Source organism: Urocampus carinirostris, chromosome 6, assembly GCF_059441175.1.
Source record: "Urocampus carinirostris isolate Australia breed hairy pipefish chromosome 6, RoL_Ucar_1.0, whole genome shotgun sequence".
NCBI classification, from domain to species: domain Eukaryota; kingdom Metazoa; phylum Chordata; class Actinopteri; order Syngnathiformes; family Syngnathidae; genus Urocampus; species Urocampus carinirostris.
Genome location: NC_142354.1, coordinates 31929126 through 31954835, shown reverse-complemented (window position 1 = coordinate 31954835; position 25710 = coordinate 31929126). Strand labels below are relative to the sequence as shown.

The 25710-nt window shown below is 36.8% G+C and overlaps 1 protein-coding gene across 1 annotated transcript; it reads right to left on the bottom strand.

The window, feature by feature from the left end:
• Nucleotides 1-242: 242 nt before the first annotated feature.
• mapkapk3 (MAPK activated protein kinase 3) lies at nucleotides 243-25224 on the bottom strand. The gene is made up of 10 exons (XM_088338732.1): nucleotides 24697-25224; nucleotides 16461-16600; nucleotides 13654-13718; nucleotides 12207-12286; nucleotides 12003-12129; nucleotides 10681-10756; nucleotides 10489-10613; nucleotides 8736-8821; nucleotides 8564-8644; nucleotides 243-2510 (listed from the first exon to the last, which is right to left on the bottom strand). Exons 1-10 carry the CDS (start codon nucleotides 24988-24990, stop codon nucleotides 2358-2360), a joined length of 1227 nt encoding a protein of 408 aa, XP_088194858.1. The 5' UTR covers nucleotides 24991-25224; the 3' UTR covers nucleotides 243-2357.
• Nucleotides 25225-25710: the final 486 nt, after the last annotated feature.

Below are 25710 nucleotides of genomic sequence, written 5' to 3'. Positions count from 1 at the left end.
TTCATTTCCTACTGTCATGTTTAAGTGGTTGACTGAGCCACTTTAAAAATCTGCACACTCTTGCCTTCATCCTGATACATCACCTGAGCCTCTATTTACCTGCCTGGAACACTGGAACAATCGCACACACAAAGAACCTTTCTCAACAAAGTGTCACAACTCAGCCATGTCACAATCACAACACACTTTCTGCAATGTGTGCTAGTGTCATAATGACAGGAAATACAAAAGGCAGCCGAAACTCACATTTGGACATTTTATTGTGTGTGTATTTTAAATAGTCACGGTTCAAAAAAGGGGCATCTTTGTGGAGCAGGGGGCCTGGTGGCTCACCTATCGAATGCTTTGGATGAAAATGAGAGGTTGGAATAAAACTAACACTCGCCTTAAAATTCAAAAGCATAAATAGGAAAAACAGAAATCACAACAAGCTTCAAGGCGTTAACATGTGCAAAAGCTATTGAGCACTGAGACATTCTAGAGATTAAAATGTTACATTTAAAATATTAAAATAATCCCAAAAGGAGTAGAAAACCTACACAATGCACTTTTAAATATTTTTCACAAGTGAACTGCTCCTCAAACACAAAAAAACATAATGCCCTGGTAGAACATTTTGACAGTTTTAAGAATTATTTCACAATATATACCGGTACACATTTTGGGGGGTCTAAAAGTAGAAATAAAATACTTAAAATAAGCCAAAGTGTCTGATGGAAGGTAATTTTCTTAAAAATGTTATTTTTCTCATCTTAAAAAAGACATGCTTGGATTTATTTTTGGGGAAAATAAAATCTGAAAATGAGTATACCTGTCCGTCGTATCATACAATTGAGAGTTAGAAATAAAGAAAATCATGAAAAATAATCTGCCATTTGCCATATTAGAGAGTTTTGCCCATTTTAAGGACTGTTTGACTTCCATCCATCAGTTATCAGCACCGGTAATCACAGTAGGGTCACGGGGGTGCTGGAGCCCACCCTAGCCATCCTCGAACAGTGGGCAGGGGACACCCTGAACTGGTGCCGCACACGTGCTAACCACTGTGCCGCCGTGCTGCCCAGATTATTTGACTTGTTTAGAAAAAAATAACCCTGAATACTTTTCTCTCCATAAAAAACAAAGGCTTCCATATCACACACTTTTGCAAATGTTAAGCAATATTTTTGCTCTTATTCCCTAGTTAAACAATTTAAAAACAGTAAAAAAAAAAGATTTCCTCAATTTAAGGATTATATGTCTCATTTTAAAAAAAGATTTCCTAATATCAATCTCTTGTTAAAAATACATCTTTAAAAACGTTTTTTTTAAAAAACTAACGTGTCACTTTCTTTCTCAAGAAAACAACTTAAAATACAGTAATACGAAAAGAAGAATATTTATTCATACAGTTGACCCCCAGCATATGGCGTCTCCCCCCCTTACAACATTTTCAGTTTACGCTTTAAATTAAATGTTTTTTCTGTCCCTCTTTACAGCATTTTCCCCACTATACGATATTAACAAATATATTACTTTGCAGGCCCAAAGAGGATAAAACTTTCTAAACTAAAATGCCTATCTGCTGTGGATTGACTTCATATATATATATATATATATATATATATATATATATATATATATATATATGCTATTGGACAAACTATCTCCCATGATGCCTTTCTATTCATTCCGTTCAGAATCTCATGTGCTTGGGGTTAGGGTTCATAGCTTGTGGTGATGCCAGAGTTAGAATAAAAATCATGATAGCCATTCACATGAAGCTTCCGATTATCAAGAAATACAAAAAAAGGCATCCACCACTTACTCCACTTGACGACCTCAAGTTACATCATAGCAAAGGTAAATAAAATGTACAAAAATTCTACATGTACATTTATAGTGTTATTTAATCATACACATAAATAATACTATGTGTTTTTGTGTACTATTAACATTTGATCTGAAGTAACAGGGGTTTAAAATGTATCAGCTAATTACCACAGATTTCTATCAACGACTATTTGGCGATTTCACCTCGGGATCCCCAACTCAGAACAGATTATTATATCCCGCGGGTCTACTGTACAAGTAAAATAATCCAAACCAGCGAGCTATGTTTAGTGATTAGTTAAAAATGAGACACATATATAGAACATTCAGTTTTCTTTCTTTTACTTCTATACTAAAACCGACCGACAAAGAAAGATCTACAAATATAAAAATCTTCTTAAAAATACATTACACTGAAAAAGCTACAGTCAAGCTTACCCTCCCGGCGCTTTTTATCAAAATTTCTTCACACGTCGAATAATAACAGTACCAAGGGAGTTTTTGCCTTTGGTTGTGAGCTTCTAGGGCCCCCCAGCAAACGACCCTCACTGACTTTGGCAAACTGTGGCCCCCCCTTTGGCCCCTGCAGCCGCTTTCTTGCGTCTCTTGAGGAGAGGGTTGTTGGACGTGTCCAGGTCCTTGATTTTTACCTGGTCGTAGTCCACGCGCATAGTTGCTAAGGCGCTGTTCATTTCTTCCTGTAACCATATACAGAAAAATGAAAGCTATATGAATACCTTGGATGCTTTTCTTCACATTGTTTCGCTGAGCCTTCCCATGTCTTTTTACATAATTTCGGGCATGCGTGTCTGAGCATGGATATTTTTTCCTTTTATTGCATTTTTTGATTTTTCAAAGCCCCCTTTTTTGGGGAAATCTCAGATAGTATTTACATTGTCTTTTCCCCACATGATTTCTCTGTGCCATATCATGGCACAGGCATGTGTGTCCGTTTTAAAGTGGGTTTTTTTCTTTATTGCAGGTATAGATTATTCAGAGCACTCAATTTTATTTAGGAAGACCACATATATCTTAAATAGAATAGTTCCATCTCAAGTTTTTTTTTCCTCATGTTGAGGTATTTGAGCTTTCCTTGCCCTCATGTAGGTTTTAGATCAGGGGATTATGTCATAATAGTCTGTAGTTTGCAATAATCTGTGGTCTGTGCAGCCCTTTGAGACTCCTTGTGATTGAGGGCTATATAAAATATAAATAAATATGACTTGACATGACTTGGTTCATTTTTTCAAATAGTTTCTCTGTGCCTTGCCATGATTTTTTGCACATAATTATTGGATATGTATTTTTGTTTGAGTGTGTTTTTTCTTTTCTTTTATTGCACATTTTGGGGTTTTCATGAAGCAATAATTTATTTTTATCATAGAATCTATATCCCTAAGGGGGCTTTTCCTTGAAATGTTTCTCTGTGCCTTCACATGTCTTTTTCTGGAATTCTTGGATGCATGCGTCTTTCTTTTAGTGTACGACTGATGTTTTATTTTCCACACAACTGTTTTTATGTATATAAAGTAGTATGGCTTTAGGTTCTTGGCCTTCATGGAATTCATCAAGGTAAAGTGTATCAACTTGTTCAATACAACCTCCCAAAACGGGTTATTTTAACTTGAGAGAAACAAAAAAAGTTATTCTGTTGAAACACTGCAAAATTACATTCTGTGGAGGCAAAGAAATAGTAAAGAAAGTGACATGAATGGACATACATTATTTTCATATGACACGGTTGCCAATTGCCCTCACTTCACCCAGCCCGTTTGGCACCAGCTGCGGCTCGTTGTCCAATTGGCTTCCCTCCTATTTAAACTCAGTGTTCTCACTCCCCCTTGTCAGTCTGTCAATGAACCTTTGCACCTGCAAGACGTGTGTTTTGACTTTGTCCGGTAGCCTGCTTGTGAATCCTGTCCGGTATCGATCCCGTCTATCTCGTCCTGTTTGATATCTGACTCCAGTCTCCAGTATCCGGTATCGCTCCCGTCTGTCTCGTCTTGTCTGATATCTGACTCGTTTCCAGTATCAATCCTAGCTGTACCGTCCTGTCTGGTATCAACCCCGTCTGTCTGGTATCTGCTCGTGTATCTGGTATCGATCCTGGCTGTCCCGTCCTGTCCGGTATCGACCCCCGTCTGTCTGGTATCAATCTTGTCGGCCTATGGCTTCCTGTTTTCCCACACCGGACTTCTGTCTTACTTCTTCTGCCCAGCGATCGCCGAATCACTGAAGTTTGTGTTAACGCGCATGACTGCCCCATCCCGTAAAATAAAGCTAGTGTGAAAACGTTACGCGTCTGTTCTGGTTCTGAAATGATAGCCAAATAACCAAACCAAGGCAACATAACCTAATATATGGTAAGATTTAAGCGAACTGCAAAAAAACAAAGTAACTTACCCCATTCTAAGAAATCTGTATTCAGATTCAAGTGTTACTTTTCATGTTTTGCATAGTTTCAATGTGTTTTTCAAGCAAAAAAGAAATATAGCACTGAAAATAAGTTGTCTCATTAATCATGGTAGATGGTACATCACTGCACTCATTATTTGAGAAAATGATAAAAAGTCTTTGCCATTCACCATTAGATGATATTGGTCATTTTCCAAATTTTGTACCTTTTTTCTAATAAAAAAATAAACAAAGAAGGAATGAATATATACCTCAAATGATTTAAATTTATTGACAGGGAGGATCTATAAGTTTTAAAACAGTACAGAAACTTGCAGTGGTACATAGCTGAAATACCTTCCTCGTCTCTGGCAAATTTCCATGTCAAGGCACTTATTGTATTTGCGTTTCTTTTTGTGTGTAAAGCATGCGCAGCAATAACACAACTACATTTCAAAGTCATTTTAAACTTTGACAAATCAGTACAACTTTAAATTAAACAAACTCTTATCATGCGTAATCAAAACTGAAACAAATGTGTTTACAGTTTTGTCCGTTAATGCTTCAATGTACAAGGAAGTTAGACTTTGAACTAACCTTCTTTTCGAGAAGTGGTTAAAAAGGGCAACATTGACGCAACGTATGAATCAACTTTGCAGAATGGTACGCTTTTGTGTGCCAACCTTGCAAAACAATTGTGGTCCATGAGCTGTTTGCATAAAACTGAAGCCGTTTGCTGCCATGTATTGCATTTTGTATCACGATTTCCTTGAGCACAATTGCACGCATAGAAAATACCCGATAGGCAATTTCCTAACATGGTGGGACTGAGAAATTAAACAACTGTGACAAGTGTTCGGAATAACCCTGTTACAAATAACGCCATTGAGTAACAGCGTTTTTTTCAAGTAACGGGGTAATCTAACCTTTTTTTGCCGTTATTGTGCATTACTTTGGCTGCAGAACATAACTGGCCAGCTCCCCCTGGCACACCTGACGCCCTTTTCAGCAGCGTGGTTTTCTGTTCTCATCGCCACGTGTATCGTATCATGTCTCCATTCAGAACAGTACCATGAAATAGTGAGATACTAATCACGAATACGCCTAAAAAGAAAAGGCGAATTGGTCAATGCAGCAGCAACCGAGTCGTGTCGTTTGGGAATGAAAAGTCTCTATGAGTTGGCTCTTGGATGTAAACAAAGGGAGTCGGGCTCCACACGAATCAGCAGCTGAATCCCTTCGGTCGATTGATCAATATGTTGTTATTGACTTTAAATTTGTTGAGGGTAATAAAGGGTCATTTTGGGGGTATTTTATCCGTTTTTAATAGACTTATGAATAGTTGAATTGTATTTCCTGTGTTTTTCAGAGTTAAGTTTCTTCTTTTAGCTCTCTTTTCCTTTTGTCGTATCCATTTTATTCCATTTAACTTATTAAACTCACTTTATATTATTTACTTCCGATTGTTATTTTATTATACAATTTACTGCTTATATTTGTTGCACTTTAAGTGTAGGATAAGTATGTTGCAGGTGAGGTGTAATAAATATGACACGGTTCTATAAAACAACTACCTGTGTTTTTCTCTATTCAACTGACTCAAATACTGCTCAGAAATTTTCAAATTCTTCGACACAAAACTTTTTCTAAAGTAGCGAAAATAGTTATTCCCTTAAAACTAGTTACTTTTACTGTAGATTAATTCAGTTAATTTTTAGAAGCAGTGAGTAACTATAACTAATTACTTTTTGAAGTAACGTGCCCAACACTAACAATGACACTTGTGAGTTTACAATCAAATCTTGCTATACGTTACTGATTTGCTTCTTCTCTACCTGCTTATTACAATATTTTTTGACTGTTCAGTAATTATTTTTCAAAACACATTCACACAGACCTTTTATTTGTTAAATAAATACTTGGGCCATATAATATTAATTAATAAATAAATAAATGTTTCACTGTACACACTTGCATTCAACTCAACAAATCCACTACTGGAGACAGGGTCTTCAGTAGTTGCTCCCCCTGGTGACCAATAGTGGGAACACATAGAGTTGAATAGAAAAACACAAATGTCAATAGAACCGAGGCTTTCTGAACTAGTTGATGCTTTAAAAAGAACTTTGGATGATTGGCATTTTTAACATTTGTATTAAAAATATGACCAGATGATTTTTGGTAAGAAAAAACGGCCTGTGTATAAATGGTGCCTACGGGGAACAAGGGAAAGCTGAATAAACCCGCTCGGATTCACATTTGATTTTTTCTAAAGTCCTCGGTGCAAATGTAAACATCAAATAGACGATAAGTCCTTATGTGTACTGGAGTCCTTCCCAACCACATTCTTTTGTTTGTATATGAAATCACATAAATAAAGGAACTGTCAAGAATTTGGAACTTTTCTACTGGCTTGTGTCATCATTGCAGCTTCTGTGAAGCTCTTTAAGTTGCGCATGCAAGTATGTGCATTTCTTTGAAAAGTAAGATAGAAGCAGATAGATGCGTTGGAAAAAATGTATATAAATGCTTTTTGAACATACCTAATAGAGAAAATATTCTAATTTCAACTTTTTGGGGACACCTCGAACAACACAACCCACCTTTAAAGTTTTTAGTTGTTTAATCTCCATGGGGGCGCATATATTTGATCTTGATATTGGTGGGGAAATAGCAGACTTTTTTTAGGTGATCACATATGATTGGTGGTGACCAAATAATGATTGCTCTATATTGGTAGAGAAATTCTTTAAAATGATTACATAATATTGACCCTTAGCACGTGACGTCACATTGCCTTCCCAAGTAGAATGAGAGCCATGACAGATGGCAAGAGGCACCCTAGCAGACAGCACTTGAATGAGCATTTGAGTTGAAACAAACACAAATAACCACGACAGAAGAATATAACCCCGACTTTTTACAATGGTGATTTATAGCTGTGCCAACTGGCAAGGTTCTAAGCCCGATTTGGAATTGTATTCCTTTCTAAGAGAGAAGACGACGATGTTTATCTGCAAATCCCACAGAGGGACTCAAAGCCCTCAAATTATTACAACATTTGCAGCAAACATTTTTACAAGGTAGGTTTGATGTATTTCCGATCAATTTTATATTAAAAAATTATGAGTGTTGTGGCTATCTTCAACTCGCCTGCAGAAGAATCTCATTCCCCTTAACGCGCACTCATTTTTTCCTATTCTTCTCAGTGCTGCGTTTCCGACAGAACAAGTGTCATGATCGTAGTCTGTATAATGTGTTTATTAAGGAATATTAATTGGCGTGATTAAAACCAAAAAATGATTGTGCATTCGTGTGAAGGGGGTTGAGATTCTGCAGGGATGTGGAAATTAGCCACAATGAGTCACACCAAATACACTCAATGTAGATACTGTAGCTGAAATAAAAATGATAAACAATTTGAGCAGCTTTCCGTCACAGTCGATTTGCGATATGATGGCACCCTGGATAAAACACAGCTAACATTAGTGTCTTACAATTGCAATATTGAGGTGCCTCCCCGTGTCAGTGAGCAACGCATACCGGTAACACAACTAGCTACGACAAACTGGTAAACATCCAGACTTTTATAAGCTTTTACATCAGCACTGATATACAGGGATACACCATTTACTATATAATAGTACAGATGGTGTGGACTGAAGTAAGGCACACTGGAGGATTTGGTTAAGTCTGTGAATGTGTCAGGAGGAACACTGTATGGGTCGATAGTTAGCCCTGCTAATGCTATCCTCAGTTTCTCTAAATACCGCTGCATGTGGTTTTCGACAATGTGAGCCAATTCGTCCGGCAGCTGCACAATATTTGTTGGAATAGTTATTGCCAATGGTGTTGAATAGTATAGCTTTTGTTGTTGTCTTTTTTGTGGCATCACCTACTGTTTACTATGGTTTACTGCCATCCGTCATGGTGTTGTCACGTGTGTGCAAAGGGCCAATAGATCAGTCCCTCTCCTTCCATGCAAAAACTTTGCCCCTGAATGCAATTGTCAAATGGAAAGTTGAAGGTTGTTAACTGCTCTTTCTACCCCCTTTAGAACTCAAATCTCTTAATTTCAGTGTTTTTGGTATGACGTCACAGAAATCGGATTTCCTTTTTTCCCTCAATTCAGAAATAGTTCCGACTTACCTACATTTGCATTTGTTATTCTGACTTGTGTTTTCGTAGTTGTTTTATATTTCAGATTTGTTTTGAGCATTTAGTTTGTACTGTATTTGATTTTGAACACCCACACTAAATGATGTTGCAAGTTTCAAAATTGCTTATTTGCATCTCAAGATTTAGCATGGAATGCCACAAAACAACCAAAAGAGATCAGTGTTTCTGTGCTTCTGACCTTCACGTCTTCCCACATTTCCCTGTCTTCAGTCAGCACTCGGCTGGTGTGCAGGGGAGTAGAAGGTACCACCATGGCTTGCTGGCAAAACAAATGCACGCAAATATGTAAACTAAACACAACATAAACAGGAAGTAGTAGCTGCTGCATCACAGGGATGTGAAAATCTTACGCTGATCCAGGGGTGGTTCATGAACTGACTGATGGTCATCCTTTCATTGGGGTCTGTTTTCAGCAGTTGGTGAATCAAACTTTTGCCTGTTAGAACAAACAGAAAAGGACAACAAAATACTATACAGATCTTAAAATTACAGTATATACTTATTGTGAAGTGTGAATTCCCCTACGGGATGAATAAAGTATCTATCTATCTATTGTTTTTGTTTGGTAGAGATTACAATAAAACATGTTCAGAAATAATGTACGGTATAAGGACTTGGGGTGATCTTTGGCTCCTGTATCCCACCAGAGAAATAAACCCCTAATTTAAGCAGATCATAAGCCCGAAAAAAGACCATTACATGCAATGTAATCAGTAGTTTGCATTTCTTTAAAGTGACAGTGTGTAATGATTTACAGCCAGAAGTCATAGTTGTTATAAATGGCTGGAGACGGTCAGAGCTAGTGTAAGAGGCTATCTTTAGCAGCTAGCTAAATGAATTGAATTTTGAGTGAGATTTTAGACTTTGTGTCTTTCTGTATTTTAAAACCTTGTGGGTAATGTAAAAGGTTATTTTACGTTACATTAAATATTATTTTAAAAATAGGTGTGGTCGGCCAAAAGTCGGTAATGACCTGTAGTTTGGACCGTCATGTTTCATCACTGAAAAAGAAACAACAATAAAACTAGTAGAAAAAAACGAGAAACAATATATAAAAAAACTATTAGAAAAAGTTTTTTTTATGATTATACAGATTTTCACCTGCTTTTTTTCTAGAAAATAAGAAAAATGATTATTGAAAGAAGCAGATGAAAAGACAGATGATAAAGAATATACACAAAAGAAGATATAAAAATAAATACGAAGAAAAATAATGTGAAAAAATTGTGTTGGTAACATTTGGTGTTAATTATTTTCTGAACTAGTTTTTTTCTGGTCAAATAAGTAAAATGAAAGAAGCAGATGATTTGGCAAATACAAAGAAAAATAATATGAAAAATTTGTGTTGGTAACATTTGGTGTTAATTATTTTCTGAACTTATTTTTTTTCTGGTCAAATAAGTAAAATGAAAGAAGCAGATGATATGGCAAATATAAATAAAACATTACACAAAGAATAAATACTAAAAATAGATATACTAGAAGGAGTGTTGGTGACATTAGGTAAATGTTTCATTATTTTACTTGTTTTTCTCGATTTGGGTGGTTGGTTGGATCGTCCAAGCGTAATAACAAAAAAGAGAACAAATGAAGCCGCAGATAATTTTATTTAATAACTTTACCCAGTCCAATAATAGAAATTGAACATACAATTTGTAAAAAAAAAAAAAAAAGAAAAGGATATACAAATCCTCTATTTTTTAGCAGTTTAGACGAGGAAATAGAATGCATGCGTATAAACGTTCACTGGAAAACTAGTTGCTAAAACAGGCACTTGACTGACCTCTGCTGGTCAAAACTGGAACAAAACCACTGTCGTATATGAGAACCTCATGTTCAATTTTGACCTTTTTATTTTTTGGGACATTATTCTTGCAGAGACCCATATCTACATGTAAGACCCTTACTACAGTAATAAACGTTTAGACAACCCCAAAAAATGTCATTTTCATTCTGCCGTGGTTTTAGATCAGCGAATGGTGTAATAAGAGTCTGTGGTTTGCAATAATCTGTGGTCTATGCAGCCCTTTGAGACTCCTTGTGATTAAGGGCTTCATGAATAATATGAATTAAAAATGAATTGAAAAAAAACAAAAACTTTACCTTCTTGTGAAACCTCAGCCCACTCCGGGTTGGGAAATTCATATTGACCCATGCGGATCCGTCGCTTCATCCCTGGCGAAATGGCTTGACCCGTGTTGGAATAAAATGGAGGAAAGCCGCACAACCTGGGAATAGGATAGAAAAGAGTGGAATACTGTTTTCCTCAAAAAACAACACAAACAAAATACTTACAAGATATACATGATGACGCCCAGTGACCACATGTCGCACGACTTGTCATATTTTTCAGGACCTAAAACTTCTGGCGCTGATCCACAGCCAAACAAACAAAAACTTAAATGTTAAGTCGACTTCAAATCGAATACAGTAGACCCCTGGGATATGAGGACCCCGCTTTGCGACGTTTTCATTTCAAGGTTTGGAATATGATGTTTTTCTGCCCCGCTTCACAGCATTTCCCTCACTTGACGACATCAACAACCACTTTTTTTGCGTTTCCCAAAACGTACAAACTTTGTATTGTTCGTGCTATGACTGCGTGACTTATATTTCTGAGATGCCTGTCTGTTATCGGTCAACATCATACAAAATGCTGGTATTTTATTGGCTTGCCACATGGCATTATGAAGATGCCCATATGCTACTGGCTGAACAACTTCCCACAATGCCTTTCTTTCTCTTCATTCAGTTCAGAACTGTCTGTGCTTTGTATATGTTGCCAGTGTGTCTTTTCTGTACTAATCAATGACTTTTATGGCAATATGACATTCTCATGGTGTGGAATTGTGTTAAGGTTAGAGTTAGGGTTGCATTGTGCACCTTTTTCCGAGTACAGGACATTACTGCAAGGCTTCTTTCCGCCGCTACCAGCGTGTGGCGCTGTGAGAACTAAGTCAGCATCCACACCGAAGAAGAAATCCGGCTTCCTCTTCCTAGATCGTGTGTAAACATACTATACTGTATCTCCAGCCTGCTAAGAACTTTGATATTTTTGTTGTTTAATATCTTGTGCATCCATTCAATATGGTTGGTGTAAAGTGTAAAAAATAGGCGAGCCGTTTCTTTTGAAATGAAAGTGGAATAAGAAAGCTTGATGCGGTTGAGAAAATGGTTGGATCGCTTTTTTTCTGCCACTTTTTACAACGGAGGAGGACCTATAGAAGCCCATCTTCCAAAAGAAAGTTAAACTAAACTTGATTTATCTTTATAGAACATATCATTTTGTTAAATGCTTATTTTTTTAGACCAAAACAGTACAGGTTACTTATACAAGCCTTAAACATACTTATATAAACCTTAAACATACAAAATATAGCACTCAAGCAACTTACGAACAAATTCAAATTACGATCTCTTTCCTACGTAGGGCAGCGTCTGTATTATATCTTAATGTTTTTTTATTTTGGGTACCAAGGTTCAGAGCTACTTACCATAGGTTTCTATTCCCCACAATGAGGCAATTTCACTTTGCAATCGCAACTTCAGAGCAAATTAGTGTCATATCCTGGGGGTCTACTGTACTAGAAAGGGAAGTCAAATAAACAGCAACTGACCAACGTAGTATGGTGTGTAGCAGGGGGTCTGCAAAGGATTTAGATGCGTGGTCTCCTTGGCAAAACCAAAATCAGTAAGTTTGAGGACTCCATTCCTGTGTTTTGTGGTGTACAGTAGATTCTCCGGCTTTGGCGGGAGACATGAAAAAAAAGGTTTTTATAAATTAGTGTTTCTACGGAGCTGAAATCGCCAATCCGTCTCACCTTGATATCTCTGTGAGCGATGTTGATACCATGCAGGAAGTGGATGGCCGTACCGATGTCTCTCATTATCTCGGATGCCTCTGGGATGAGAAACGAGTTATCTCAAACCATAAGTCACAATGGATTTTAAACATAAACAAAAATAAAGCGTTTTTTATTTTAAAGGTGGGGTGCGTCTTTTGAGATTTCCTTAAAAATATCTTTTGAAATTAAGTATGTGTGAACAATATCCAACAGAGTTCAAGTAGCCATTATGCTTTATTTTCCATTACACATATCTGCTTTTATCTTACTTTTCGGGGCGGGACACTTAAAGTTCAAGGAAAAGGGCTAAGGGAGTGGTGGAGAAAGATGTCATGCTCGTCCCTACAGTTTTGTTTTTTTTAAATTTGAAGCATAAAAATGGTGAAAGTAAGAAAAGGCCTGCTTCAACACAAGTCCAAACGCCAACCCAAACCCCAGAAAAGATGAAAAAAAAAGAGTTTATTCAAGCGCGTCAAAGAAATGCATTTACTGAGCCGAAGGTCAATTGCACTTTTATTCCATATTTTTTTAAAGTTAAGATTCTTTCGTGCGCATGGGAGTTTGTGAAACGAAATTTCAATTACTTGTTTGTCAAGTACATCTGAGGAAATTGACAAACAAAATTGACTTGCACTTTGACTACTAGCACGCAAATCATGTGTTACTTTCTGCCGCCATCTGCTGGCTTAATGTCATGGTTGCAGCTTTAAATTTTGAGATCCCGAAGCCTACTTTTAAAGATTTCTAGCGTTTTCAGATAGGCCTTTTTTTTCTTCCAAATGATATACTTAGTTTTGTAATATTTATGTTAGTCTGTGGTCTGTATAGCCCGAGACTTGTTGTGATTTAGGGCTATAAAAGTAATCATGACTTGACCTGACTATTATTAATATCATCTTTGTCATTTGTTTTGTTTATAGGTGTGTATTTTCTTTAGACTTTAATGTCTTTGTATACATTTTTTTATATATAAATAATCTAGTTTAATAAGGAAAGCATGATAAAATGTACAACAATAAGTAAATAATTATTTTTTATTCAAGTACTCTATTATCTTTCTTTTGGAACCTATTTTTATATATTAGTAAAACATAAATGATAAAATAAATGCTAACCATCTCTTCACATTTTACATTAAACCTAAATTCTAAAAATAGATGAAATAATCCCCCCCCAAATAGGGATTAATTTTGTCGATAAATAAACAGGTAAAATATATTCAATTGAGAAAAAGTATACTCTGAAGATTCCAATGGGATTGTAATGCTTTAACCTTAGGAACCTTAGTGATAACTGATAAGAAAACTAAATTTTAAAAGAGAACCAATTTAGGAAGGATTTCCAGTATTTTTGTTGAAAGGGATGATGCAGCTTTATGGCATGACAACTTTTCCTAAAAAAAAAAAGAAGCATTTGCACTCACCTTTCTCTGTGAAAGCCTGGTCTCCTCTGGCTTGGATGCGGCTGAATAGTTCTCCACCCTCCATGCTGCACATAAATCAGAACCAGTTGTACTGTGTTCCTTTGATTTTCACGGTTAATTGGTTCAATAACCACCTGTATTAAGTGAATTTCCGCAAATTAGGAATAGGATAATACATTGATTGAATATGGTTACATAGGGAGTTTTCCTCATCCGGGATATTTTATGCCACAAAGCGCTTTTAGTTACAGAGACCCAGGACATGTACAACTTCTGACTTACTTACCAAGTGCCTCATGTGTATTGGTTATTTCCTTGGGAAATTTCCATTTTATTTTCTGCCCCGGTGTCAAAAATGCCACAGTTGTATCCATCCTTATATATTGGACGCCACAGTTGTATCCATCCGCATACAATGTAATCCCATGATTCTGGCGAGCCATGTATGAGCACACCTTGTAGACACACGTGACGCAGCAATGGAGCAAATGTTCCAAGCGAGAGCAAACAAGGACTTTGGGCATCATCCTTAATTTACTGTCAACAATTATATGAAGAATAAACATCCATGGATATAAATTGACGCCGTTATTCCGTGAAGTTGTTTTTACCCAGTCAAATGATTGATAGAAAAAAATAATCTGCAAGCACAGAGGACATAAATGTTGAACTGAAAAATGCCAAATCATGTTTTTATAAAAGAGTACACCCAGTATCTAAAAGAGGGAATCTGAAGAGAAAGCCTGGCTGATTGCTAAAATGGGGTATAAAATCTAGTACCAATACCTGTTACTACTGTAGTATTGGACCAGGCCATATTGTCATAATCTGTATTCACAAGAATCGAATTGCTGACCCTAACCGAGGTAGTAAAATCTCTTTTTTTAATTTGAAAAAGTTGGCTGAGGAGGTTCCTACGATGCCGTTTGCTCGACATGGCTAAGAGGAAGTGAGAGTAATAATCGCGCTTTTGTGCTCAGTGTCAGTACTAAATGTCATTCTCCACTGACCTCCGGTTATATAGTAAGCAACCCACAATACTTTCGCACGCACAGATGGTTTCTACAAATTCTGTTTCTGTGCTTGTACATGGTAGGTTGTTTTGATCCCTTATTCCCCAGAGTTGAGGGGCACCATTTCCTGTGGTGTGTCTTAGGCAAGAACAAATTGGTGGCGCCCATCCTTCTCCAGGCCAAAATGTTTCTACCCGGTCTCGGACCGGGGAGTTTTCGCGTTTCAGGCAACGGTGCTAATCACTGCACTACGGAAACATTACTGGAAAAAAAATAGAGTGAAAGACTGTTCCTGTATGGAATAATGTGAAACCGGTCCGTTTTGGGTTGCTTTTATAGGGAGATATACAACACAGCTGGTACAGGACCCGCTTTATGATAGTGGTTGGGATACAGAAACTGCTGACCGCAGCAGTTTTTGTGGAAACCCCAAACAAGCTTTACATGAAAACAAATGCATATAAAAACAAACTTCCAACTTGAAGCACTTTGCAAAATAAAAGCAGATAGTAAACAGATATTTTACCTGAAAAATTACATTGCAGGTGCCATCTATTTGAAAGGAAATTAAGTTTGATTAAAAAAAATTACAAAAATATAGTTAAATAGGAAGAATATTAATCATTACAAGTAAAATGATCTTGCTGTGTAGCGGATAATTTTGCCCAATTTAAGCATTTACTGTACTGTTATATTTTCTCTTGATTATTGTAGCCCCACAATGCAGTAAGCACAGTTAAAAAGGACATTTTCTAGATTAGAAGATAAATATATACATTGAAAAATAATAAAACATACATTTTTAAATTGAATAAAATACAAAAAATCATTTGGCATAAATAGTAAACAGAAATAAAATAAAATAAATATTTTTCTATTCAAATTATATTTTACTATATTACATCAATGCTTGTAGATTCATACAGAAAAAAATACAGTAATCTCTTGTTTATCGCGGATTACGTAAAAAAAAAAAAGATAAACAAAATCAGTAAAGGAGAAACTTTTTAAAAAAAATTATGATACAATTAAATACTGTATTATGAACTGAAACCAGAGAACAAACGCTTTTTACAATCTAAGGTTTTTGTGGACAAACGAAAGTACCATCTAAAAATCCAGGAAGAAGCAAAACCATGAAAACTAAACCGCGTCACAGTGAGACAGACGAATTACTGTGCAGTCGAAATCTGACAAATAAATAAATAAAAATTAATAAATAAAAATAGCAAAAAAAAGGAAAAATATAATGCTTAAAATGGGTATGATTAATATTTTCTTTGTCACTCAGTATAAAATAGCATATTTCACCAATTTTGGTCATTGTTTTCGAACTACAGGGTTCATACATCCTTTACATGGCCAAGTTCAAGGCCTTTTAAGCACTCTGAAAGTCAATTTTTCAAGTATTCGGCATATTGCTCTCCTGTTCCCTTTGGCGTGATGACGCGTCACATGACAAAGCCAAACAAACTAATGCCAGCTACGGTTAATCACGAGGGAAGAATAAATGCAATGGTAAAGCCAAGCCACCAGAGAGCAGTGTTGGCATCACTTTTAAGCAGACTTAATTTATTTTTCGTCATTTAATGCAAGGTCTATCGAGTCAGACTGCTGGGAAACCTCACAATAATTTCAAGCATTTACAAGCATTTTACCCAAAATTAAAGCACTTTCTAATCTTTAAAATTCAAACATTTTTTGAGGATTACAAGCACCCATACAAACCCTTAAACTACTCCGACATAATCAATATTGCAATGAGGTTGAAATCATTATGAAAAATAACCGTACCACTCCATGACGATGAGCAGGCACTTCTTCCCGTGATGCATGTTCTCGTACAGGTTCTGGATTCGAACAATATGCGGGCCTCCGGAAACCCTCCAGTGAAGCTCCACCTCCCGTCTTGCTTTGGGGCTATCATAAAGGATCTGTAAGACGCCACACGGAAAGATGTTAGATGCTAACAATACACTCCATCAAAAGTATAAATAAACTACACAATAGTCCATTTCATTAATTTGTGTATTTCGTTGATGGCAACATTTTAAAATTTTGCATCCACCCCTAACTCTGCTGTTCCAGCTCAAGTGACGTCACACACAAGAACAAAATTGTATTTTCCTTTCCATGTTCCATTTATTCATAAAGCAATTTAATCGTAAGCTAATGCGTTAAACATAATTAGTACTTTCTAAATACAATTTTCTTATTCTTATTTTATTTTTTGTACTAAATTTATTAGCTATGGGTCTAAAACATTTAGTGATGCTAGATGGAAAAGTAATAGATGATAACCATGGAAACAAAGCTTAATCATCAAGAAATACTAAGAGGGTACATTCATCGTTATCGTTGCATAGAAATATTATTAAAAAATAAGGAGGCAATTAAAGGAAGGCAATCTTCTAAAGGTAAGAGAATACTCACAAGTAAAAGATTGGAATCAGTTTTAGTTTGAATGCACCCTTCATCGCCCCTCTGCATCCACCCACTAACTCTACTGTACCAGATCTAGTTACGTCGACCCCAAGGTAGAGAAAATGTTCTTTCCTTTTTTACTTCCTTTTATTTCCATGTATACTTATTTCCATCCATCCATCTTCTTTACCGCTTATTTTCACATGTGTCACCGTCTACTCTTTCTATCATCAGTATGAAATCCAAGGCTTGAAAAATCAAGTCGCTTACTTGCAATCTCACCTTGCATCATTAAAAACATGAGGTGACAAAAAGGATAAACCCCAACAAAAATTAGAGAAACTTTATTCAGCTGAGCCCAAAGCAGCTTCTGAGAATTTTAAGTCAGGGGTATCGGGTGTTTGGAATAGGGATAGACCAATATGGGTTCTACAGGCCCAACACCAATATCGATTCTTAGTATTAAGAGGAAGCCAATAAACAATATTTGGAGCCGATATTCATTTCCTGTAAAAATTGGCGTTGGAATTTTTTAATAATGCTGAAAGAAACAAAGAATATTTGTTTTAAATCTGGATTTTAAAAAAATAGAATTTTAACATAACTAACATGATTTATCGTTCACTCAATCCAAAAACAAACAATGCACGAAATTAGGCTTAGCAGCAACTCATATAAAAGATGCACAAAAACTTGAAGTTTTTTACAATAGCCTAAATAAATAAAATAGAATATAACCAACACAATTTAAATAATTTAAACAAAAAGTGCAACGGAACTTGTAAATTGAAAAGTGAGGGGACTCCTGTTTTAGAGCCAGATTGACGAGCAAATGTTACGGTAAAAGCTCATCTCACACTGAAGCGTCTCAATCACAAACAGACACGCTTGACTGATGAGCTAATGTTATGATAAGAGCTTATTTATCAGTCTCCACCGAAACGTACCACACTAAAACAAGTTAATTGCACTTTTTAAGCTATCTCTTGATCATAAACACATCTTTCTATCACAGACACGGGCATGTCGAGACAAGTTAGCTGAGCTGAGGCTCTCTCCTGCTTTACTGGCTTTGCCCCTGGTCACTTATCTAATCAGAAGGCACGAGGTGGGTAGCAGGAGGGAGGAGGAGGAGAGAAGATGAGTAGGATATGAAAGAAAAGCTGATACCCATATCCGTCAAATTCCCAAATATCGTTGCCGATTATGAGCCCGCCTGATAATCGGTCAATCTCTCATTTGCTACACATTAGGTTATTACCATATGTTTCTGTCCAACACCATTTGGCAATTTCACCTTGAGACCCTCGCCTCAAAATGTATTAAAGTCATATCCCGGGGGTGTACTATATATTATGTAGTAATACTGGCTTGTCACTGACAGCTGGTGGCGGCTTACATAGAGGCCACGTGAAGTCACGGCGTATTTTTGGATGTGACAGTCGAGAAGCGATCTTCATAAGAAGGCCGCTAAACTCACAAGCCGGGAATGAATGACTCATGCACATGTGACAAAAACTCGCACACGCCGATTATAAAGACGAGCGTTTTCATTTTGTGGATTTAAGAAAGGTAAACGTTATTTTGAGGGGATGAGGAAGTGATTACTGGAAGTCCCGGTTCACCAGGGTCGGATGAAAGTAGAAGTTGGGGTTTTTTTGTGGCTTCCCTTGGTAAAAACTCGCCTGGCAAATGTGATTAAAAGGAACAGTTTTGCAGCCGCTGTTTTGTGATCTTAATTTCCTGTCGTCATAAAAAAGAACGAAAAAAAAAATGACGAGGAGGGACTAGAAAGATATTGTGCTGTAAATCAATTAACAGCCTCCTCACACTTCCGCTGAAGCAGTCTTGCTTTGTAGAACACATTTTCTCACAGAGGCTCCATATATAGTTTCTAACTTATGGAAGCCCAGAAGGGCCAATATACAAAAAAAAAAAAAAAACACAAATTTTAGAATAAACAGGCAATACTTGAATTTAACATTGCTGTTAATTTTAAAAATGGGATGCCTTGATAATTAAATATAGATATTACATTTTATTATGTTATACATTTTTCAAAATTATAGAGTAAATAAATGTTGAATTTATTTTTAATTAAGAAAATGATTTATTTATTCATTTTCTTGTGTATTTTTTACAGGCTACAGTAATCAAAATTTCATGAAAAATAAATTTATCAAACATTTAAAAAAAATAAAATAATAAATTTCATCATATTGGCTTATGATTTGTTTTTTTGGTTTGGTTCATTTTCCTTTTCTTCTGTGTATACATTTTTACATGGTGCATTGATTAAATATTGAATATATTTTAGTAATTTTAGGAACTCAACCATTTTATCATTAAGCCTTTATATTTAATTTTCAACGTTTGACCTATTTATTAATTTTCTTCTGCAAATATATTTGATTAAATAAACATGAATTAAAAGCTTATCATAAATATGTTATATTTTCTATTTCAAAAATAGATAATACATGAAATAAAATAGTACCATACGAAAATATATTACATAAATATTAAATATTTTTTTTTACTTTATGATAATTAAGTTTTTCATTATAAATGCTTTTATTTTAATTTATAATGTTTGCTTTACGTTTTCGTTTTCTTCTGTAAATATATTTGAACAGATAATGCATTAAATAACCTTTGATCATATTATATATATATATATATATATATATATATATATATATATATATATATATATCGCTCAATAAATACATTTTAAAATAAATATATAATAATTTTATCAAAAAGTCATCATAAATGCTAGCCAAGCACACAGAACAATTTGATTGGGTGAGCACTAGCAGTGGGCGGAGCTATGCATAATTAGCCATAAAGGTCTTTCGTAGCTGTGGGAGGGAGACAAGTTTAAAGCGGTTTATTTGATGATACAGGAGACAGGCTCTGGCATTATTGTTATATCAATAAATTTGACCAAATTATCGCTTTTCAGCCTGGTATTCTTTCAACAGTCTTTGATAAATTCACCCTCCGCAAAAAGTTTGCAGTGCTTGCCTATCAGTGTCGTGACCTTGTAGCTCGCCTTTGCCATTAAAACAGGTTTCAGTTGCTTCACCTTTTCACAGAGTTCGTTTCCAGTTAGCTTCTTTGTACTCAGCATGTTTCGTCTGGCAGTAGTTCTTGAGATTATTGTATATACTTTGAAAATGAGCTGACACAGTTGTTTCAGATTTCGTTGAAAAAGTACTCAAGAGTGTGCTGGTTCAGAAAAATAAATACAATTCAGATCTAGCTCAACAGTCTGTTATGGTTTTGCAACCAGAGGACAACGAAATGAAAATGCATTTAAGATTCTTTCTAAACGTGTCCTCTGGCTTTTTTATTTACAGTACTTGAATTGTTTACATAATTATGTAAGGTAATAAAAAAAGTACTATATAAAGTCTTGCGTGTGCTAGGCAACCGCACGTTTTTAATTAGTGGTTTTACAGCGCGCACCACCATACAAGAGCACAATTAGACAGCTGTTTGCTTTTTTTCCAGTTAACCAAAACAAAATTGTCTTTGTTTTCACACATGTTAACCAGTGTAACCAAACATCTTAGTTATTGTGTTTGTAGAATAGAAATTAAGCAGTGAAATTGACCTTTTTTATAAAATGGTGTTAGATCATTATGCATTTCATTTTGGGAAAATCTTAGGTAAAAAAACAATCGTGGCTTCTGTTTCGGTCATTTGGAATCTGACATGTTCTGTAACTTTTGTACTGTCATGTTCTGTGTTAAAGCACTTTCAGTGGAGTTTTACTCTTTCCGGTTTTGTTCAGTTAGATTGAAGTTACACTTGTATATAAGTGTAACTTCAATCTGTATCTTGGTCTCGTCATCATGGCACTCTCCTTGTTGACAAAGCTTCTGTCCAATTGTTGGAATGTTTCTTGAGTCATCTTTCTTTCACGTTTTGTTCTGTAAGGGCTGGTTGGTGTTGGAATATTATGTCGTTGCGTTATCCACACGTAAATATGTTTCCTGTGTCCTCTTTATTTAGTTTTGTTCCTCATATAGAACTAGTTAGTATTCCAATAAAGTCTGCGTTGTCTCTTTTCACAAATTTTTGTTTGCCTTCTACATTATGTTTCAAATTATGTTTCACCTGTCTATCCATGTGCAAGTACAAATCCAGCGTCGTTTTCTTTCATGTTTTGTTTAATTGGAGCTAGTTAAAGTGCCTGTATGATATTTCTTGGTATTGTCATGGCAATTTTGTTGTGTCCACCTGTACAAATGTTTGCTGTGGGGTTTCATGTTTTGTTTGGTTAATGTTAGTTTTTTTACAACATATCCTGCGTCTTCCACCTTTCATATTTTGATCATTTAGATGTAGTTGGTGTCTGAACATTATGTAGCAGGGATTCATAGTCGAGCCAGTGTTAGAGTAGCTTTGATGTCTTTGAATTCTAAAGATCTGAGTCAACTTTCTTGTTCGGTTTCTGTAGATTATCCGATACAGATTCATTTTGTGAAAATAAATCCTTTTCTAAAATCTGGTTTGGTCTGTTGATTTATCGGATCTGCTTCCAGGCCACGGGGGAAACTGACTGTGTGACCTTGGTCATACACAAATTGTTTAAACTCACACAAAGTGAATGATACGTTGGTTTTTAGTGATTCCACTCTGTCATACGATAAGCGTGTTTTATCGGAAAACAAGAGGAAATTTGATAGCGACACGACCCATCACCCACACTGACATCTCCCAGAAAGTGAACTCAATTCCCTGTGAATGATCAATAAAGTATAAAAAGATAGGATTGTTTACACAAAGATACTTTTGTTTTTAGCTCATGCACACGGCGCTAAAAAAGGTCCGCTCATCTATGAGCAGGATGACACAACACCAGGGGTCGGGAACCTTTTTGACCCGAAGAGCCATAGAGCAAAAGTATTTATGTTTATTGGAGAAAGCCACACCACATATTTTAAGAAACCCATGCAAGCACGGGGAGAACATTCAAACTCCACACAGGAAGGTTTGATCTCATGACCTCAGAACTGTGCCGCACACGCGCTTGATAAAATCTATGAAATAATAATAAAGCCAGAGCCAATGTGTCATTTCAATACAAATAAACCACTTGAAATGAATCTCCCTCCCACAGTTACCTGCGAGTGTTGAGGCTCATTTTGACTATAATTGTCCTAAAAAACAAGGTGCAAGCCAAGTTCTTTTGTAAAAACGTCACAAAATATTGCAAACGAGGATACCAATGTATTTAACTTTAGCGCAGACTGCCCTGGCGAGATCGAGCGCATGCGTCCTGTGTACAGCTCTGCCCATTCCTACCGCTCACCTAATCAAATGGCTCTTTTGCTCTCGGTGCTTTGCTAGAACTTCTGGGGAAAGGGTTTGTTTTGGGTTCAAGTTGGATGTGTTGGTTTTCATCATAAAGTGGCTCAACAATGAACATAGTTTCTAATGAGCTTCCATATAAAGAATTATTTAGCGATTTACAGCAAAAGCGGGGTCTGTTGGTGTGACTCGTTGACTGTAAACTGAAGTCAAAATAGTGTCCTATAAATACTGGACAGAACTCACCAATCTCTAGCATTCTTTCTGCTTCCCATGTGCGATAAACAGCCCTGTGTATTAAACTCACAAATATTTGCACAAATCCTATTTTATCTCCGAGTCATATGTATTAATGAGAAGAGCCATAGGTTCCTGACCCTTGCTTTACACCAAAAAAAAAACAAAAAAAAACACTGACCAGATGATGAAGGTTCTGTATCTCAGTCAGATCAGGAAGCTTCTCTTCCTCCTTATAACCATGGAAAACCCTTATAACCTCAGCGGTTAAGAATTTCATGAACCGAGAACAAGTAAAGAAGACAAGAGAGCTTGATTTAAGTGCTGAGGAATACTGATGATTGGTTATCCCATCAAAAGCCATTTATAAGTTGTCCTTGGCATCAACTGCAAGGTCAACATACAAGTGCAATCTTCATCATCTCATTTGGTTTACTACTTTAAAACTAAAACACAATAGTTTGTTCACCTACCACTTTATTACTTATTACTAAAAAGTTGGTCGAAAAATACCTCCCTCCTTAAAAGGGCAAATGGTAAAATGGTCTGCATTTATATAGCGCTTTTCAAATCAATGAAGACTTCCCAAAGCGCTTTGCACTTACCCATTCACACACACTCACACACCAATAGCGGCCGTGCAGCCATGCAAGGCGCCAACCTGCTTATTGAGGGCATTAGGGATTCAGTGTCTTGCCCAAGGACACTTCGACATATAACACGGAGGAGTCGGGAATCGAACCTGCGATCTCTTGATCCCAATACGAGCTAATGCCGCCGGGTAGGGAAAAGACTCATAACTCAGCTTATTAACTCAATGACCAATCAGAGGTCAGTTTATTAATGTCACATGACAATACTGAGGAAAGAGGCGAACGACAGTCGGCTATTAGTTGAGCAACTGTGATTATGGGGGACAAAAATCAAGAGACAAAAAGGGCGTTCTGAAGACAGATGAAATAAGGTGGATTTTGCTGGAATCTTCAACTGAACTGCGATTGAACTCAATGACCTGTCACAGCTCAGCTTATTAATGTCCCAACCTAATGGAACAAAGACGCCAAAGACAATTAGTTGCTACCAGAGGCGTGTTCAGGAGAGTAATCAGACATGTAGTCGCTTGTTAATCGCTTGCCGCGCACTGCTGAACGTTTTGTAATCGCTCACTGTGATTGCCTTACTGATCCAAAATGGCCGACGACAGTACAATGGATTTCGTTCTACAGCTTGCTTTGAGCGAGTTGGCTGATATGAGCGACAGTTCGCATATTGACACAGTTAAGGTTATCCTAAACGCAGTGGAAGGGTCATACCTGTCTTGCATTGTTCACAAACATTACCAGGCAATGTAAGACGATATATTACATCGCCAACAGCACTCGTCAGGGTGAGATCCTCCATCTTCTGCACTGTCGACGCCATGTTGGAAATCAAAGTAAGCGGTCTTTCTCCCGTGATTACTCGGGCACGCGAGCGCTCAATAATCACTGGCCGTTCAGAAGCTAGCGATAGCTAGCGATAGCAATCGCTCACTCTCCTGAACACGCCTCTGATCTACCGTGATGTCATTTTCAGGCGACAAAAAAGCAACAAAATGGCCGCTTCAGCAGAGGATTAAAAACAGGGTAGAATTTGATGTTTAACTATTATTTAACTGAGACCAAAGCAACTGACTGAACGACCAACCTCAGCTCAATTTATTAAAAACAAAACAGAAGAAAAAAAGAGCTACCTGAGCAACTGTGACGTCATTTTCAGGAGACGAAACGAGCCTCAGAAGATGGATAAAAACAACAGATTTTGATGTTTATTGGATATTTTACAAATGAATAACGACAGTGTCGTTTTATAAAATATTTAAATTACACTTGTCACTTTTTGAAAACGTCTCCATTTTGTACCGTGTTTAAGAGTCGAATTCCATTCTAACTTATTGAAAGTATTTCACTACCGAACTCCATTTTGTGACGTGTATTAAGAGTCGAATTTCATAGTAACTTTCTTTTCAATTATTTTTGAAAATATTTTTAGGAGAAAGACTTACCTTGAGAGCGCACTTCTGTCCCGTCTTCTTGTTAAAACACTCCCGAACTTTTCCATTGATACCTAAACCCAGAACCTGACTGGAGACTTTATAATCATCCGTCACTGCGTACTTTTTGATATCCAATTTTCTGTTTCCTGGCATTGGGAAAAGCGTGTCCTCGGGGGCCGAAGCAGCGGCTGCCGGAGGAGGCAGCGGCAGGGGCGGTAGATTTGCCATCTCGGACGGCGAGTCGAGCTCGGCGGCGGCGATGGGCGCTCGCGGCGGGTTCTTCCCGGTGCCATCCTTAAGCATGTTCGGTTGGGAGTGATTCACTAAATCCACGCGAGGACGCGACGCCAAATGCGCCTGTTTTTCTGGGACACGCCCCCTAAAAGTTTATCTTATTTCCCGTAATCTTAAAAACATTCTATTTGTTTATTTTCCTTCTCCTTAAAACATTCCATCAGGTGGGATGACATGACCGCAAGATCGGTTGAGCTCACGCGGGTCAATTGTCACGCAGTACGTGGAAGTGGAAAGAACCAACTCAACCCCCCCACGCCTTCCCTTCTTCTGATTTGTTTCGCAACCCGACTCCGGCGGGTTCTTTAAAGGTGCAGGGGGTTGACAAAAAATCAGGACCAAATTTCAGCAGACTTGCAATCGTAGCCCAAATTTACTCTTTTTTCAAATGGATATCCTCAATTTAAATGCATTAAAAATGACGCATTGATCTAGACCAGGGGTGACAAATTCATTTTAAGAAAAAAAAAGAGAAAAAGAAATAAGGGAAAGAGAGGGAGAGAAAAGTAGAGAGGGTGGGACAAAGAAAGAGAGAAAGGGAGAAAGAGAGAGAAGGAACAAAACATATAAAAACAGAAATAGTGAGAGAGGGGGGAAAAGAAGAAAGAATGAAATCCAAAGAGAAATAGAAAGAGAGAAAGAGAGGAGAGAAAAGACAAGGATAGAAAGAGAAGGATAGAGAGAGAGAGACGGGAAAATCAAGAGAGAGAAAGAAAAAGAAAGAGAAAA